This window comes from Strongylocentrotus purpuratus, unplaced genomic scaffold (genome assembly GCF_000002235.5).
Source record: "Strongylocentrotus purpuratus isolate Spur 01 unplaced genomic scaffold, Spur_5.0 spur5_scaffold_14, whole genome shotgun sequence".
NCBI lineage: Eukaryota > Metazoa > Echinodermata > Echinoidea > Camarodonta > Strongylocentrotidae > Strongylocentrotus > Strongylocentrotus purpuratus.
The window spans coordinates 18,683,191-18,698,183 of NW_022145599.1; the positions used below are offsets into that span (position 1 = coordinate 18,683,191).

Genomic DNA, 14,993 nt, shown 5'->3' on the forward strand with positions numbered 1-14,993 from the left:
ATAAACTTGATACTTTATACTTAATGAATAATTGTGTTTTTCTTCGTCAATAATCTCTGCCGAGACAAGTCACGTGTATCCTCGCATGTTTGTCATAGATTTCGTAAACAGTCGTTTCTAACAAAATTCATGTAGCTCGAAACTACGTAGGAAAAGAATTTGCAAGCCCCGTATACAATAACAATAGCACTAGCACTGCATGCATAGGCTGTGTACTTGTGTAACGTACAGCATATTGCACAAGCACTAATAAGCTCCCGAGCACATCACTCACACAGCGCGCTGGCCAGAGATCGGAACCAGACTATACAATTTTAGCGAGCCGGTTTCATATTAATATAAAATCGGTATAATCTATTTCCTCAACGTAAACTCAAACTTGTGCAATATGGAGGAATCTTGCAAAATTAAGCGCAGCATAACTGAAGGAAGTGAGAAGGAAAAGAAGGAGCCTAGAAATACGAACGAAACACCATCAACATCTGCGAGTACGAGTTCAACTTCAACTCCCCAACAAACCAACCCGAAACAACAGACGAATCCTGAGATTATATTTCACCAACCACCGAAGAAAAAGCGCAAACGATCATTTTCTCCGGTTAACTCAACTTCAAACTTAACATCATCATCATGTTCAGGGCCGTCGGGCAGGAGAGAAAATACGCCTCCCATAGACGTTATGGTTCACAGTTTGATCCGTCAGTATCATTCGGATGGTGTGGGTGGCTCACCAGCGGGCGGCAGTGGATCGTCGGTGGGACAGAGCCCCATGAGCTCTCCTCAGCCGCCGCCTCCTCCTCCTTCGCTCAGTCCAAGGGGCGGAACATCGTCACAGGTCCGACGATTGGGCAGTCTGGAAGGTACAGGGGTAGGAATCTTGCGAGATGGAGCTGGCTGGCCAGGGTTTGGGAGCGAAGAGGAGATGGGAATGAGCTCTAGTGGAGCAGAAGAAGATGAAAGGAACAATAAATATGCTGGTAAGTATTTTGTGTGTTGTCATGGTTGTGCTTCTTCCAGGGAATTAATTTAAGGGAAAGTAGAAATGTGATTGTGAGTGACATGAAAATGAAATTATCCAATTGATTACTGTAGACTTTTCTAGGCCTATTCAAATGAGAGAGCTGAGAGATTAGTTATTTCTCAATCTTAAAATCTACTCATTTCCTCATGTTATAGATTGATAAGTAGTCTATTTAATTTTAAGAGTTGGGGACTTAGAGCTTGTTATGTTATTCTAACCTTAATTTAACCAAATTGTAAGTTTGTATCAAAAGTTGCTTTTCTTCATTAGGAAATTATTTGAATTTTACATGATTTTGGCTGTTTATTAAAAGGCTGCAGCGTATTGAATAAGAAAAGCATCTGGAGTTAACAGCTAGTTGGCATAGGATCATCCTTGCAATTGTGTTGCACAAGAACAAAAGGTTCTTATAAGGAATGTGCTGAACTTCTGCAGAATGCACACACCAAACCATAAAATATGCACAGCATTTGATTTGACTCTTTTCATACAAAGCTCATGGAGAAAACCACACCCCAGCTCCAAGAATTTACATTGGTGACAACGCGAATACCGTAGTCAGTTAGTCTGGAACTACTCTAGAGTCTAGAGGTCTAGTGGGACTATTGAAAATGATTGTACAGGTGTTTCAGGCTATGCGGAGAGCATGTATAACATATTTCAATGAGTGATTTAGCTTTTAACCGACCTTTTTTATGGAGGGGGGGGGGGGAACTGAGAATGTAATGATGACTACAATGGAGTGGACAGCATTAATCCTGTTGTATTTACATGTAACTATGCATGTTTCTTCCTTTCTCTGAATAGAAGGAATCCGCCTTGCATATCATTAGTTGTTGCTGTTTCAAGCAAACCTCATGCATCCTTTGGGGTCTCAAATAACAAGGATATCTTTTGTTTGAGAAAGTTCATCGAATTTAAATTCATCATGAAATGGCCTCCTGTGTTTAGAATGCAGAGTAACTCTGAAAAGATGGAATCCACCTTGCATAGCCTAAGTTGTTGCTATGTCATACAAACCTCAAGCATTCTTTGATCCTTTGAGGCCATTAAGGTAGAGGATATATTTTGGTTGAGAATGTTAATGAATTTAAATAATTTTGTCATTAAATTGACTTGTGTTAAGAATGTAGAGAAACTCTGAATAGATGGAATCCACCATGCATACAATTGGTTGTTGCAACGTCAGACAAACCTCAAACATTCCTTTTAAGCTAAAAGATCGAGGATATCTTTTGTTTAAGAAAGTGCTTGGAACTTAAATAAGTTAATCATTAAATAGGCCTGTGTCTAGAAATAAGCATAGATTGTGTAGGCCATGAATGCCATACAGATTTACTTTCTTATAATGCAGGCAGTGTGTACATGTACATACTGATACTAGGACAATTGTCCACTGGACGACCCCCCCCCCCCCAAGGACAATTAACCCTCCACACATACACACACCCAACACGCACCCAACACACACTTACACACATGGAAATGGTGATTGTCCTGGGGGGGGGGGGGGGGTAATTATCCTAGGAGGTACATGTTCATGTAATTTGCCCTTTAAAAATATGGGGGGGGGGGGGGGGGAGTGATACATCATAACATACACTGTACTTACATTGTAGTATACTGCTGTACCTGTGGTATTTATTTGAGGGAAAATTTTAACATGTAACTGTAGGAGTATTGAGTAATAACCTAACTTGTTTTATAGGTGGATCATAAAATACGTTTTGAATTACCTTACCGGTATTCATTTGATTGACTATTTTTTAACTTGTAGGTTTTGAGTGGCAGTGGGACGACAATGCCAAGTCCAATGCATGCTGCCTGGCCAAGATGAAGACGGAGGTGAGGTTCCATCTAGACTACAGCTGTGGTACGGCAGCGGCCAGGGGCTCCGAGAACATGAGGGATGGCCAGTTCTTCTGGGAGGTCAAGATGGTCTCGCCCGTCTATGGCACAGACATGGTGAGATTTTAATAATAATAATATTGGGTTCTTGTATAGAGCTCTACACTGTATCTGTCAAACTTAACACTTGAGGCACTCCCAATTATTACCCTGGCTTTAGCACAGCTGCCATGACGGTGCTCTAGCATTTCAAGGAAATTAATTCCTGCTACATGTAGGTACCCATTTACATCACCTGGGTTGAGTGTGGCAAATGTAGATCAATTTCTTGCCAAAGGACATAAGTGCCGCAGGGGGACTCGAACCGCAGACCTTGTGATTGACAGTACGGTGACGTATCCACTCGACCATGACACCTAGATTTGGATCAAGGATTTTGTACTTCAATAAGATTCTTAAAAATTATATCTCTATACATAGCAATATAGCAAAGATTTATGAACAATCCAACCCAAGGCAGTTTGGATAGCCTGTTTGTCTCATATTGAAATGTGCAAATATTACAATAATATAATGTGTTCCGAACTTGGATGTATAGGACAAGAGTTTGAAATTGTCTTCGAGTTGATATCTCAAAAGCCTTTGCGATTATGTTACATGGACAACTTTCTCCTTGCGAAAACTGCTTCCTTTGTCGTTAATTGTGTAAGGAGGGATATTAAGGGAGATATTAAGGTCTTAATTGTCCTGAAGGGTAGTAGGCCAGATGGGAGGGGGAGGATCTCCAGGGATTTAGTTGTCCTTAAATCTAAGCAGTGATTATTATTTACTAGTATAAAGTTTTTTTGCCTGCTACATGTTAGAGGTCCTCATGAGTTATTTGTTTAGAAGATCAAGTTCATCATTTCATCTTTTGATAAGCGAATAGGAAATAAAAAATAGGTTTCTTGTGACCTTTGCAAAATCATTTTTCAACCTTAAAAAAAAATGAAAACAATGTAACTAAACTGTCCAAGCCCCAGTGACTTGTCCACTAGACCAGCGCAAATCTGTTAATGTCACATTGTATACCTCTGTCACTGTTATACATGTAGTTTTATGAAACAAACAAAAATCAGTGAATTCACCTTTGGCTGTGTTTAAAATCCATTGCAGATGATAGGTGTCGGTACCCAGCAGGTTGACCTGAACCAGTACTCCAGAGCCTTCTGTAGCATGCTAGGTCATGAGCCCAGCAGCGAGAGCTGTGGACTCTCCTACACTGGTCGCTTCCAGAAGGGAGGCATCGGTCGTATGTACTGCAGCAAGTTCGGCCAGGGAGCGATCATCGGCATGCACTTGGACATGTGGTTCGGAACTCTCACCTACTACAGGAATGGAAAACATCTAGGTAGGTGTATTTCAATCTTAAAGGCCCACTGTACTACTTGTAGCTACTTGCTCCCTCTATATATATAGCAAACAATGCCTAAGTGGTACCTGTTGGTCCCCCATGATCCCCTTTTCTTACGATAATTGACAGCCGATTTGATGAGATAATCACCTGTCATTGACCATGCAGGGAGGTTTAATCCCTAGTGGACAAACTAGTGCAGATAGGCTTTAAACAGTTCTACATGTAGACAGAGGCGTGATGGCTCAGCGGTAGAGCAGTGGTCTTTTAACCGGGAGGTCTTGGCTTCACAACCAATTTGATGCACTAGTGCCCTTTGGTAAGGCATTAACCGTCATTACCAAGTCCCTAGGAGAGAACCTGGTTGCTTACTTAGAAGCACATGCATGCTTTCTTTTAAAGGGCCCATGACATCGAAATACAAGTTCTCAAGTTAGCTCATTGATGACTGACAGATGATGTCACAAGGGGAATGAGATCTGGAGGTTTTTGGGGTAGAGCTTAGCAAGTTTGAAAAACAAATATTTCAAGACATATTTAAAAATCTATGAAACAAATTCAGAAGTTTAGATATCAAAATATGAGATGTATGCAGGACTGCACACCAACAGGAATACACTTGTATTTCGATGTCATTGGGCCCTTTAATAGCAGTCAGGTTAAACAAACAAACAAACTAACCAACATAGAACTTTTATTTCTTGTGAATACTCCTTTAAGGTCATTTTAACTTTGGTAATGAAAGATAACAATCTGTCAACAAATTTTCCAAACCAAAATACAAGTAGAAATTATTTTAAGCGGGACTGCACTACTTATAGCTACTTGTGCCTTCTATATATAGCAAACAATGCCTAATCAGTGACTGTTGGTCTCCCATGGTCTCCTTTTTCTTATGTTAATTGAGAGCAGATTTGAAGAGATAACCACCTGTCAGTGACCATGCAGGGAGGTCTAATCCCTCCTGGCCAAACTAGTGCAGATAGGCTTTAAAGGTTTTAGTTTGTAGAGGAGTATAGTACAAGATACTAATGAAAGGGAAACAATATTTCTTTTCATGCATAAATATTGTTTTCTCTTCATACCATATGTGTATTTAGAAAAAAAAGTATTAAAAAGACATTTTTTACAGCAAATATTTTGTTTAAAACAAAACCTAAACTATTGAATTGAAAATCATTAAGTATGATACATGGATTGGAATTGATTCTTAACTTTTGTGATTTGCAGGTGTAGCGACTAGGAATCTCCTGAGTAAGACGTGGTACCCCATTGTCAGCTCCACGGCAGCCCGGTCCAGCATGAGGTTAGTCAACACCAAATCATTCCCCAGCAACCTGCAGTTCTGGTGCTGCCAGGCCCTCAGGAAAGCCGTCCCTCCCGAACACAACGTCCTGGACGTGGTCCCGCTTCCCCCGGGCCTCAAGAACTTTCTGGAGGACAACCTGTCGTGGCTGCTCAGGGCCCACGTGGAGAGCAAGACGAAGGAGACGCAGACGGTGCTTAGCATGATGTCCAAGCGATGGAAAGAAAAAATGGACCCGGAAGAGGAGGATGTATGATGGATGGAACCGATGCCGTCAAAGACTTCCTAGAAAGACGGTAAAATCTGTTTGGAGATGATGCTAATGCATGTAACTTGTTAGTGTCAACGGTTGGTTGTCATTTTCTTGCCATGCTTAGCATGATGTCCAAGCGATGGAAAGAAAAGAAGGACCCGGAAAAGGAGGAGGATGTATGATGGATGGAACCGATGCCGTCAAAGACTTCCTAGAAAGATCATGGTAAATCTGTTTGGAGGTGATGCTGATGCATGTAACTTGTTTAGTGCCAACGGTTGGTTGTCATTTTCTTGCCATGCTTAGCATGATGTCCAAGCGATGGAAAGAAAAAATGGACCCGGAAGAGGAGGATGTATGATGGATGGAACCAATGCCGTCAAAGACTTCCTAGAAAGACGGTAAAACCTGTCTGGAGATGATGCTAATGCATGTAACTTGTAATAGTGCCAATGGTTGGTTGTCATTTTCTTGCCACAGAAAAGATTTTGATAGTCGCACAGTCCTCAAATACTGTCAGCCTGCATGGAAACTTAGCCATCCTACTTCTGAATTCTGGTAGATTTGTTTTGGGACTAGTCGAGGACTGATCGGATTGAAACAAGCGTAACGTGTGCTTCACTTAGCAGCTTTCGGTTAGTACGAAATGCAATTAACCCAAGATATTTTTTTAGTATTAGAGATTTTTAATTCAAGGAAGGCTTCTCTGGGAGATTTTAGCTGATAGTACTTCAGATAGCTTGTCAACTGAGATGATATTTTAATTCCATTTTGATCAAAGAAAATACAGTGTTTTGGGACAAAACATGTTGGTTAAAGCACCAAGGCAGGCATTTTAGAAATGGGGGAACCTTCTTTGGGAATCTGCAATTCAAATGTGTAAAAGTGAAGTTAAGATCTATATCAGTCTAATTAATTGAAACAAATAACAGTACCTGACATGTACGTGGATGTAAATTGCACTCTTAATTACGTCATTGTACAATGAAACGGGAATGGTGACAACTTCTAAACTCAAATTGTACATATAACTGCACCTCACTCATAATCCTTCGACAACCCTTTGATTATACAGATGACCATGTTGCACAATCATACTGAAAGTTTAAAGTTCACCAAGAAGTCAACGGTTTAATGTTCTTTGTCCAGATTGATCAGTGTCGTAACAAAAGTAAATGCTATTCAAATCATGCCTGAGGCATGTACTGAATATTGATATTGAAATCACACAGAAACATTGTAACACAAATACATGAACACAGTATGTTTACAGTGGTGCTCTTAAATACCAAATTAGCTTTAATACCACAGAAAGTAGAGTTTTTGTATTTGAACCTGTCCTGGGGGGTGTTTCACAAAGATCCTAAGTTGAGCTTATCTCTAAGTTGGACTTAACAATTATGGAAAGCAGTTAACATCTTAGACAACATTTTATAAAAGATATTTTAATAGGCATAACATGTTGATTCAAATCATTCACATTTTCTATTATCAAGGAGATTTCACGATCTTGATGTGGAATTTATGAAAAGTCTTAAATACTTGAATTTTCGCTTTTTAATATATTTATTTTAAGGCTACAACTGGCTCTCCATAATATGTAAGTCCAACTTAGAGTTAACTTCGACTTAGAGTCTTTGTTAAACACCCCCCTGATCCATTATATTTGCATTATGGACACCATGCTTGTGCTAATTAAATGTAAATGCTGATCAGTACGGCCATTTACTACCAGTTTGTTATTCTAGGATTGCACTATTGATTCACGTTATCAGATACCAATCGTTCTACCCAGTATGGAGAATAAGAAAATGAAAAAAACACTGCCACCAATGCCCACTATACTGTTTTCTTTTCTCAACACATAAAAGAAGTTGGGATTTACAAAAAGGTACCAAGAAGTAAGATACAGTCTTCAGAGCAAAAATCGTTAGTGGATCCTTTCGGTTAACATGATCTAAAAATGTGACACTGTGACGTTAATATCTAAGTGCTTGTTTTAAGTTCTGGCTATTAAAAAGCAGGATTATGATTGTTCCTGAAGGTATTCCTTGAAGTTTTTTGCTTCTTGCTGACCATGTTGTGCGGCATGTGGCCACTCCACATGGTCAGAAACCTGTCGAGGTATCTTTTTGAATGATCATCCCCCAATACATGACAGTGTCTCCGTCTTTGTGAAATCTTCCAACATATATCTTCAGAGATTTTTTTTTGACGTGCCTGCAGATGTTGATGGTTAAGGGGGGGGGGGGTGTTATTACACAAGAAGCTCAATTTTGCAGTGCTTACTATTACAACTTCATCGCAGAAAAATAAGCGACTACAATTGCTGCTTCTGGTTTTCTATGACATCTAAACTGACGTGAAATTCTGATGAAACAAAATTTAAGTGTTTATATTTTTCCCTGGCATAAACAGACCTACAAACATGATGTAATTACTTGACCAGTTAAAGGATACAAGATTATTTTAAGAAACATTAAGAAAAGATTAATTTATAAATTCACATGTAATTGTTTCAATGGATGGAGTTGAATGCAGCAATATACATGTAGCCTGGGAAGCTATTCATTAAGAAATCATTCTTGGCCAGTGCTTGTTTGACTAAATTTGAAATCAAGAACTATATTGGTTTGCGTGCAATGGAAATTTTTAACATTTGTAATTATAGTATTTTTATATCGCTGTGTACATTTATGATTTCTTTTTCAATGTAAGTTCCTGAAAATATGTAGTATGTTTCCCAATATGAACAGTACGAGTCCCTATCAGAGCCACCCCCTTTATGGCAAAAAAGAGGACAGTTTAGCAGTATAAAATAAAAACGCTTTTGGATAAATTTTCTACCTATGGCTTGGGTCCGAAACGGGCTTTAAAAAACTTACTACAATACCACCAGCTTTTTCTAGCCTGTGTACTCATATACGTCATCTTTAGCGCGAAAAAAATTAATAGAAGAAAACGTTCAACTTTTTATTCTATACATCACAAATGGTAGGTTTTAATTTCCTTTTTTTTAAAGAGTAATGATGAATGTTTTTTACTGTACATTTAAAGAGTAAGAATGGAATATATTATAGATTTTTAATCATTTAATATTTCACTGTGACATGTTTAGCTAAAGGTCATTTAATTAACACTAACACCTGTTATAAATGTAGCTTATATGTGATAAGTTACGTTGTGAATGATTACTTGAATTAATAAATCATGCTTGCATTATTCTGAAACCCATACATAAAAAAGGGTAATTCAACATCATATTTGATGCTGCTTAGTTTTATTGTAAAGTCTGTTGCTTTATGTGCCTTGAAATAGTGTTGCAAGTTGAAGCAGTTGTAATTGTTATAGAATGAAGAAAAAAAGTAGTTGCAGGTTGTGAATGCTACCGACTTCAATTTGTGACAGTAATTTTGCAGTTTTTGGATAATTTGTCAGCTCTGCTCCAATATAGAGTATATGGTAAAATCTTAAATTTGTTTGTCTCACTTTGGTTTTTTTAAATTTCATTTTGCTGTCAGAGAAATATAAGTATGCTCGTCAGAGAATCACCTTGTTCAATATTGAAAAAACATGTAAATGTACACCATTTTAACACGTGTATCATAAGCAGTACACTTAAGGACGTTCCGCAGTAATGTTTGTGCACACCCTTAGTTGCGCAGGGCCAGCTGATCATGTATTTACGATGCACATTCCATGATCTCAAGGCATTGTGCATGGCGGGTACAAACATGTACTGTAACCAGCTGGCCCTGTGCAGCTAAGGTTCATGTTAGACTGCGTATGAACATTAATGCGGAACATCCAAAATTGCCAGATTTTTATTCATGAATATTTTCCTTTTAGTCAGAACTTCTCGCATTGCCCTATGTCACTATTTGGGGTTTGTTACATTAATCTAGCATCTCATATGAAATATTCTGCAAATATATAAATAATGTGTAAAACAATGTAGAAATAATAATTAGTTTTTAAAGTGGTAGCATGAAGAAGTCCTCTGGAAGGTACACAAAAATTAAGATTTTTTTTTTTTTGGGGGGGGGGGGAAGAAAAAAACCATCGACACACAACACATTTGAAGGATTGCAGCGCTGGCGCAGCATGCCTTCTCTTTAATTGACCATTTACCTTTTTTTTTTAAAAAGAATTCAACAAAAATCAAGTCATATTTCCGACAAATTAAAAGAAAAAAGTATAACAAATTCAACAAAATATATATAATTCACCATAGTACATTTGTGTAGCCACCTTTAGGGGAGGTAAAAGGCACATATTTATTGTAAACGATAAAGGTATATTAACATCTATGTTGTATTGATGCAAGCAAGAACAGTGTTCATATACATGTCGTAGATAAGATCTTATTCTAAAAATCTCGGTCGCACAGGATTATCATTTTGACAGAAGTATTATGAATGATCGCCACCTGTTGTTGTCTATGGATGGAAATGTAATGAGCTGTACATAATGTATTAAATGATGAAGCTGATATTAAATCAAGTTGTTAGATGTTCTTCATTTGAATCCCATCGGTGTGAATGATGATGATGGGCGATAAGCCAGTTCATAGATACAATCTGCACATGGGCAGATAAAAGTCATTTGTACCATTATTCATTTATGCACCAACGGTACAATCTATGATATGCAGGTGGAAGTATTCTTTTCAAGAGGACAAACAAAAGGTATTCATGAAGCACATCTAGGACTTTGGCAGTTATTATTCTGAGATGCTCAAAGTGGAACTTCTCCATGTGTAAAAGATCTGTGGATATTTGGGGTCATTTGTACCATGTGCTATCTGTAAACTCCCATATGGCAGACAGTGTGTCCTGTACCAGTGAACTACATGTGACATATATCCATATACAGTGAAACCTACTCCAGTGGCCATCTGTATAGAAAGGCCATTTGGAGTAATGTAATATTTTATTTGGTCTGTTGTTGGTCTGGTGTGTTGTCCAGATGACTGAGGCACTACTGTGACACAAGTTACACATATACAGATCAACTGCATATTGAATTATGCACAAACATCTCTTAGTGACTGACACAACATATCATCTGAAGGAAACAGCATATTTGATAAATAAATATATCATACAAAGAATTTATAGAAAACAAATTTTCCTTCACTGCATATACATTGCAACGTAACTTGGCATCTTAAGTATGAATAACAAACTTGTCCACCTTTCTCAGCTTTTGGACCTGGGCGGTGTTTCATCAACTAAACAGTACTGAACCTGTTGCGAAGTAGTTCAGAGCTACAAACACCTTCAACGCGGGCGGTATGGCATTGCCCCTGAGTGTTTTGTTGTCTATCTCGAAATTAAGAAGTCCAGTTAAATGAAGGACTCCTCTCCTAGAAAACCTGTATCTTTTCTGCATTTCCGCATCATTATACATATCAAGAGGATTTGTTCGATCCCGAAAACCCTCTTATCCACCTTGATTCTGTCGCATGCACAGCCCTGTACTAGGTCAAGTGCTACTAAGGCAAGGGCTGCCATTTTGGAAAACTGCCTGACAAGGTACTAGTGAGAGCACAGTGCAGTGATATCCTTAAAATTGATTTAAAATTGATATGGATCACACTCAAACTTAAAATTGATTTTAAGGCCAAAATCATTTTTATTTACTTAGTAAAACAGCTGCTAAAATCGAAATCAATTTTAAGCCCTTAAATTTTTAGATCGATTTTAGGGCTTATTGAAACACCCCCTGTTCTTTTGAAACCAAGAGATACATTGCATTGTTGCAGTTGTATCATGGATTTGTACATAAAACTGTACATCATATTATTCAATAGCCATTTGAATTCTACAATCATTGAAAAATTCATTTTCATGCGCTCTCAAATTTTATCATTGCATATTGTTGTTTTTATGCAACCCCTAAATGAAACGAATCTATTCCATCATCAATAACTAAGAAAATGAAAGTTTATGAAATTTTCTGTACAGAGCAAACTATAGAGGAGCTTGCAAGATACGTCACAGTGTTGCCAATTTGTGCATCACCGATGACAGCTTCAACAATTCATAACTTTCCTATTTTTATCAGATATTGCTAAAACTGCTACTAATTTGTTTCTCCCATTTTTCTATTTTTATAATAAACTAACTTAATATCAGGGTGGACTTCTCCTTCTCCTAAAGACGTCGGTCCCCTGACTGTTTATAATACAAGCATACACATGCTTTCTAATATTTCTTTGTAGACAGGTAAAATAATCATCATCCAAGAATAACATGCATTGAAGCAAGTGCTGGTTTTGATTACTTTAATACTTCTAATATAAAAACTCATCAACATTAAGATTAGGAATACAAGATACAAACAGTTATGTAAAAACAGATCCAACCTCTGGACAAGAATATGGATAACATATTGGTACACAGTAAAATGGTCTATATTTAAGGGTGGGGTGGGGGTTACAAGGGATCAGACCCCCCCCCCTTCTTTTACTTCGGGGCATTGGACCCTATTTTACAAATCCTGGACCTGTTCCTTTTTAGCAATTTCAAAACCAGATGAATTCATGAAATCAAAAATACTGCCAAAGATTATGAATACTTGAACTCCATCTACATCACCGATACATTATCAGCAGTTGCTCTATTCAATAAAATAACTTTTGTTCCTTTGTTTCTTCCTAATATTTGACCTTTAAGTTAATGACATCACCTCCTTTGGGGACAATTAATTCAAAAAGTTAGAATAATCAAGAACTCTAGAAAATGTCTCACTCTGTTCTGCATGTTAGCCGCTGATTCTGCTCTTCTTAGTTCAGATTTTGATTACAAATTACATTTATTCAAATGATTTTTCACATGTCAATACTCTTAGACTTGAACATGTCTCGTGTTCAGACGACTATTACAGCATAGTATATCTTATGATCGATAAATAAATCCAATTAAGTAGCAATAAAGGAAAGCTACTAAATTCATTACTGAAAAGATAGAGAAATGGATAATTTGATGAAGTTTACACAAATGTGGAAAATAAATCTTGTAGAGCCTTTGCTTGCTCGCACATGATAATTGAAGTCAACATATTTATTTTTCATATAATTTCCAGTTAAATAACGGACTTCATTCAATGTTTTTGGAAATAATCCTAATAAACATAGTTTATTAGCTTTCCAGTTAAATAACTGACTTCACTTCAACTTTTTGGAAATATTCCTAATAAACATAGTTTATTAGCTTTACCAGTTAAATAGCTGACTGCACTTCGATGTTTTTTGGAATATTCCTAATAAACATAGTTTATTAGCTTTATAATTTAATAGCTGACTTCACTTCAATGTTTTTGGAAATAATCCTAATAAACATAGTTTATTAGCTTTCCAGTTAAATAACTGACTTTACTTCAATGTTTTTTTTGAAACATTTTTATCAAATAAAGATTGTTAGCTTTGATTCTTAATCTGTTATTCCCTTTCTCATCTGACATTTCCTGCTCTACATTTGAGTTTCCATATAAAACCTTTCTGAGCTTATGCAAGGTGAAGTGCTTGAGGCATAACTCAGTTGCAGACGTTACCATTTATTTCATCCATATGCATCATCAAAATCCTTGCACATTTTAAAATGATTTTCTCTTCAGTTTTCAAGAGGTCAGAACATCTCATTCTCCTATTGTGTAAATACCAAGAAATCTTGTGACTCGTTATCTGGTTTATTAATATTCCGACACTCTTAGATTTAATCATTTTCTTTTGAGAATTTAATTACATATTTATAAGGGCTGGTACTTGATATCAGACTTGAAAGCAGTCAAGAACATCTCACACATACTTGAAATTCAAAGGGCACAAAACCTTGAGTCCTTTAAAATCGGAATTAAACATTGTTTAAAAGGGACTTGGTAACATTGTTCAGATGAGAGATAGTGGTGCTAAGGTAGTGACTTCAATGCTAGATGTACAATTAAAGATAATCTGAAAATTTGAGTGAAAACGAACCATTATTCCTTAATTCCCCCAAACAAATTATTGCAATTTACTTACATTTTAGGTGAATTGAAATCTCACAAAGCAATAAAATGGCTCTACATTCCATTCCAGACATTTAAGTGTTGACAGATTTTTTATATCCTGTTTTATGTCTTTTTTTCATGGAAAAATTCAAAAATGGTTGGGAGAATTTACTGTTAATCACTGTTAGAGAGTGTCATACATCAACGCCTTCAAAGAAAACCATAGATATCTTTGTGGTTATGAGAATTTTTTCAGGATTTTTTGGATGTCAGAGGGTTAGTACAGTACAAGGAATATAGTAAGTAACATTTTATACAAAAATTAAGCAATTTTTTCATCAACCTTCAACAATGTTACCAAGTCACTTTAAAGAGAAGGTTGAGTTCTGAGAAGAGGTGAAAAATAATAAGTGAGCGTTATCATTGTATTATGCAAGTGTGGAAGAACATCAGATAAAACATGTTCCCTGAAAAGCATGGCTCGTCAATTGCCTTAATATTCTAAATATGGCATGTAACATCATACAAATTGGGACAGATTTTTATGTCCGTGTTCGTGTAGTCCCATATACATCTTTCTGTTTACAGTGCTTGTAAATTTACCAAGATTGGGCCAAATTTCCTATCATTTTGATGATTCCAGAATCTTGCAGTACACACCAATTATATGCTTGATGATCAACCTTTCTGATCAATTCCACAAGGTTTCTTTCACAATGCAATCGCATGACCAGAACTCAACTTTATCTTTAAGAGCACTTCAATGATTATTATATTTTATCCCACATCACGCATTATCCTTTCAAGTGGCAGTGCATCCAGGCTATTCCTTTGAGCACCTCTTCAACATAATAACTTAGAAAAAATTGTGACATTTCTCTAAATACTCTTTTCTATGGCACGTCTGTTGACATGGTAACATCTTTGGTTACGGAGAGAAAAAAAGACAATTATCAAAATCTTAAGTGATATTTTTAAAGTCGTGCAATATTTCAAATTATTTGCTGACATAGTTAACGTTCCCTACACATGGAGGGTTTTCATAAATCTTTATTGACGTTATCCTCATAAAAAAAGAAGGTTATGACCATTTTCATTTTTGATTTTTGTTACAATATTTTTTATAATAGGATCATCATCTATTTCGTATAAAGATGCTATGTTACTAGTTTCTTTTTGT

The 14,993-nt window shown here is 36.8% G+C and overlaps 1 protein-coding gene across 1 annotated transcript; it reads left to right on the forward strand.

Annotated features, from left to right (window-relative positions):
* Positions 1–246: 246 nt before the first annotated feature.
* On the forward strand, positions 247–6,186 carry LOC753336 (SPRY domain-containing SOCS box protein 3). The gene is made up of 4 exons (XM_001181890.4): positions 247–977; positions 2,799–2,986; positions 4,025–4,259; positions 5,493–6,186. The coding sequence occupies exons 1-4, from the start codon at positions 389–391 to the stop codon at positions 5,822–5,824; spliced, it is 1,344 nt and encodes a 447-aa protein (XP_001181890.3). The 5' UTR covers positions 247–388; the 3' UTR covers positions 5,825–6,186.
* Positions 6,187–14,993: the final 8,807 nt, after the last annotated feature.

Excerpts from the sequence above, each read along its gene's own strand:
- LOC753336 (XM_001181890.4), top strand. The coding sequence starts at position 389 with ATGGAGGAATCTTGCAAAATTAAGCGCAGCATAACTGAAGGAAGTGAG. Across the intron at positions 978-2,798 it reads AAGGAACAATAAATATGCTG|GTTTTGAGTGGCAGTGGGAC; the intron begins GTAAGTATTTTG and ends TTTAACTTGTAG. Across the intron at positions 4,260-5,492 it reads CAGGAATGGAAAACATCTAG|GTGTAGCGACTAGGAATCTC; the intron begins GTAGGTGTATTT and ends TGTGATTTGCAG.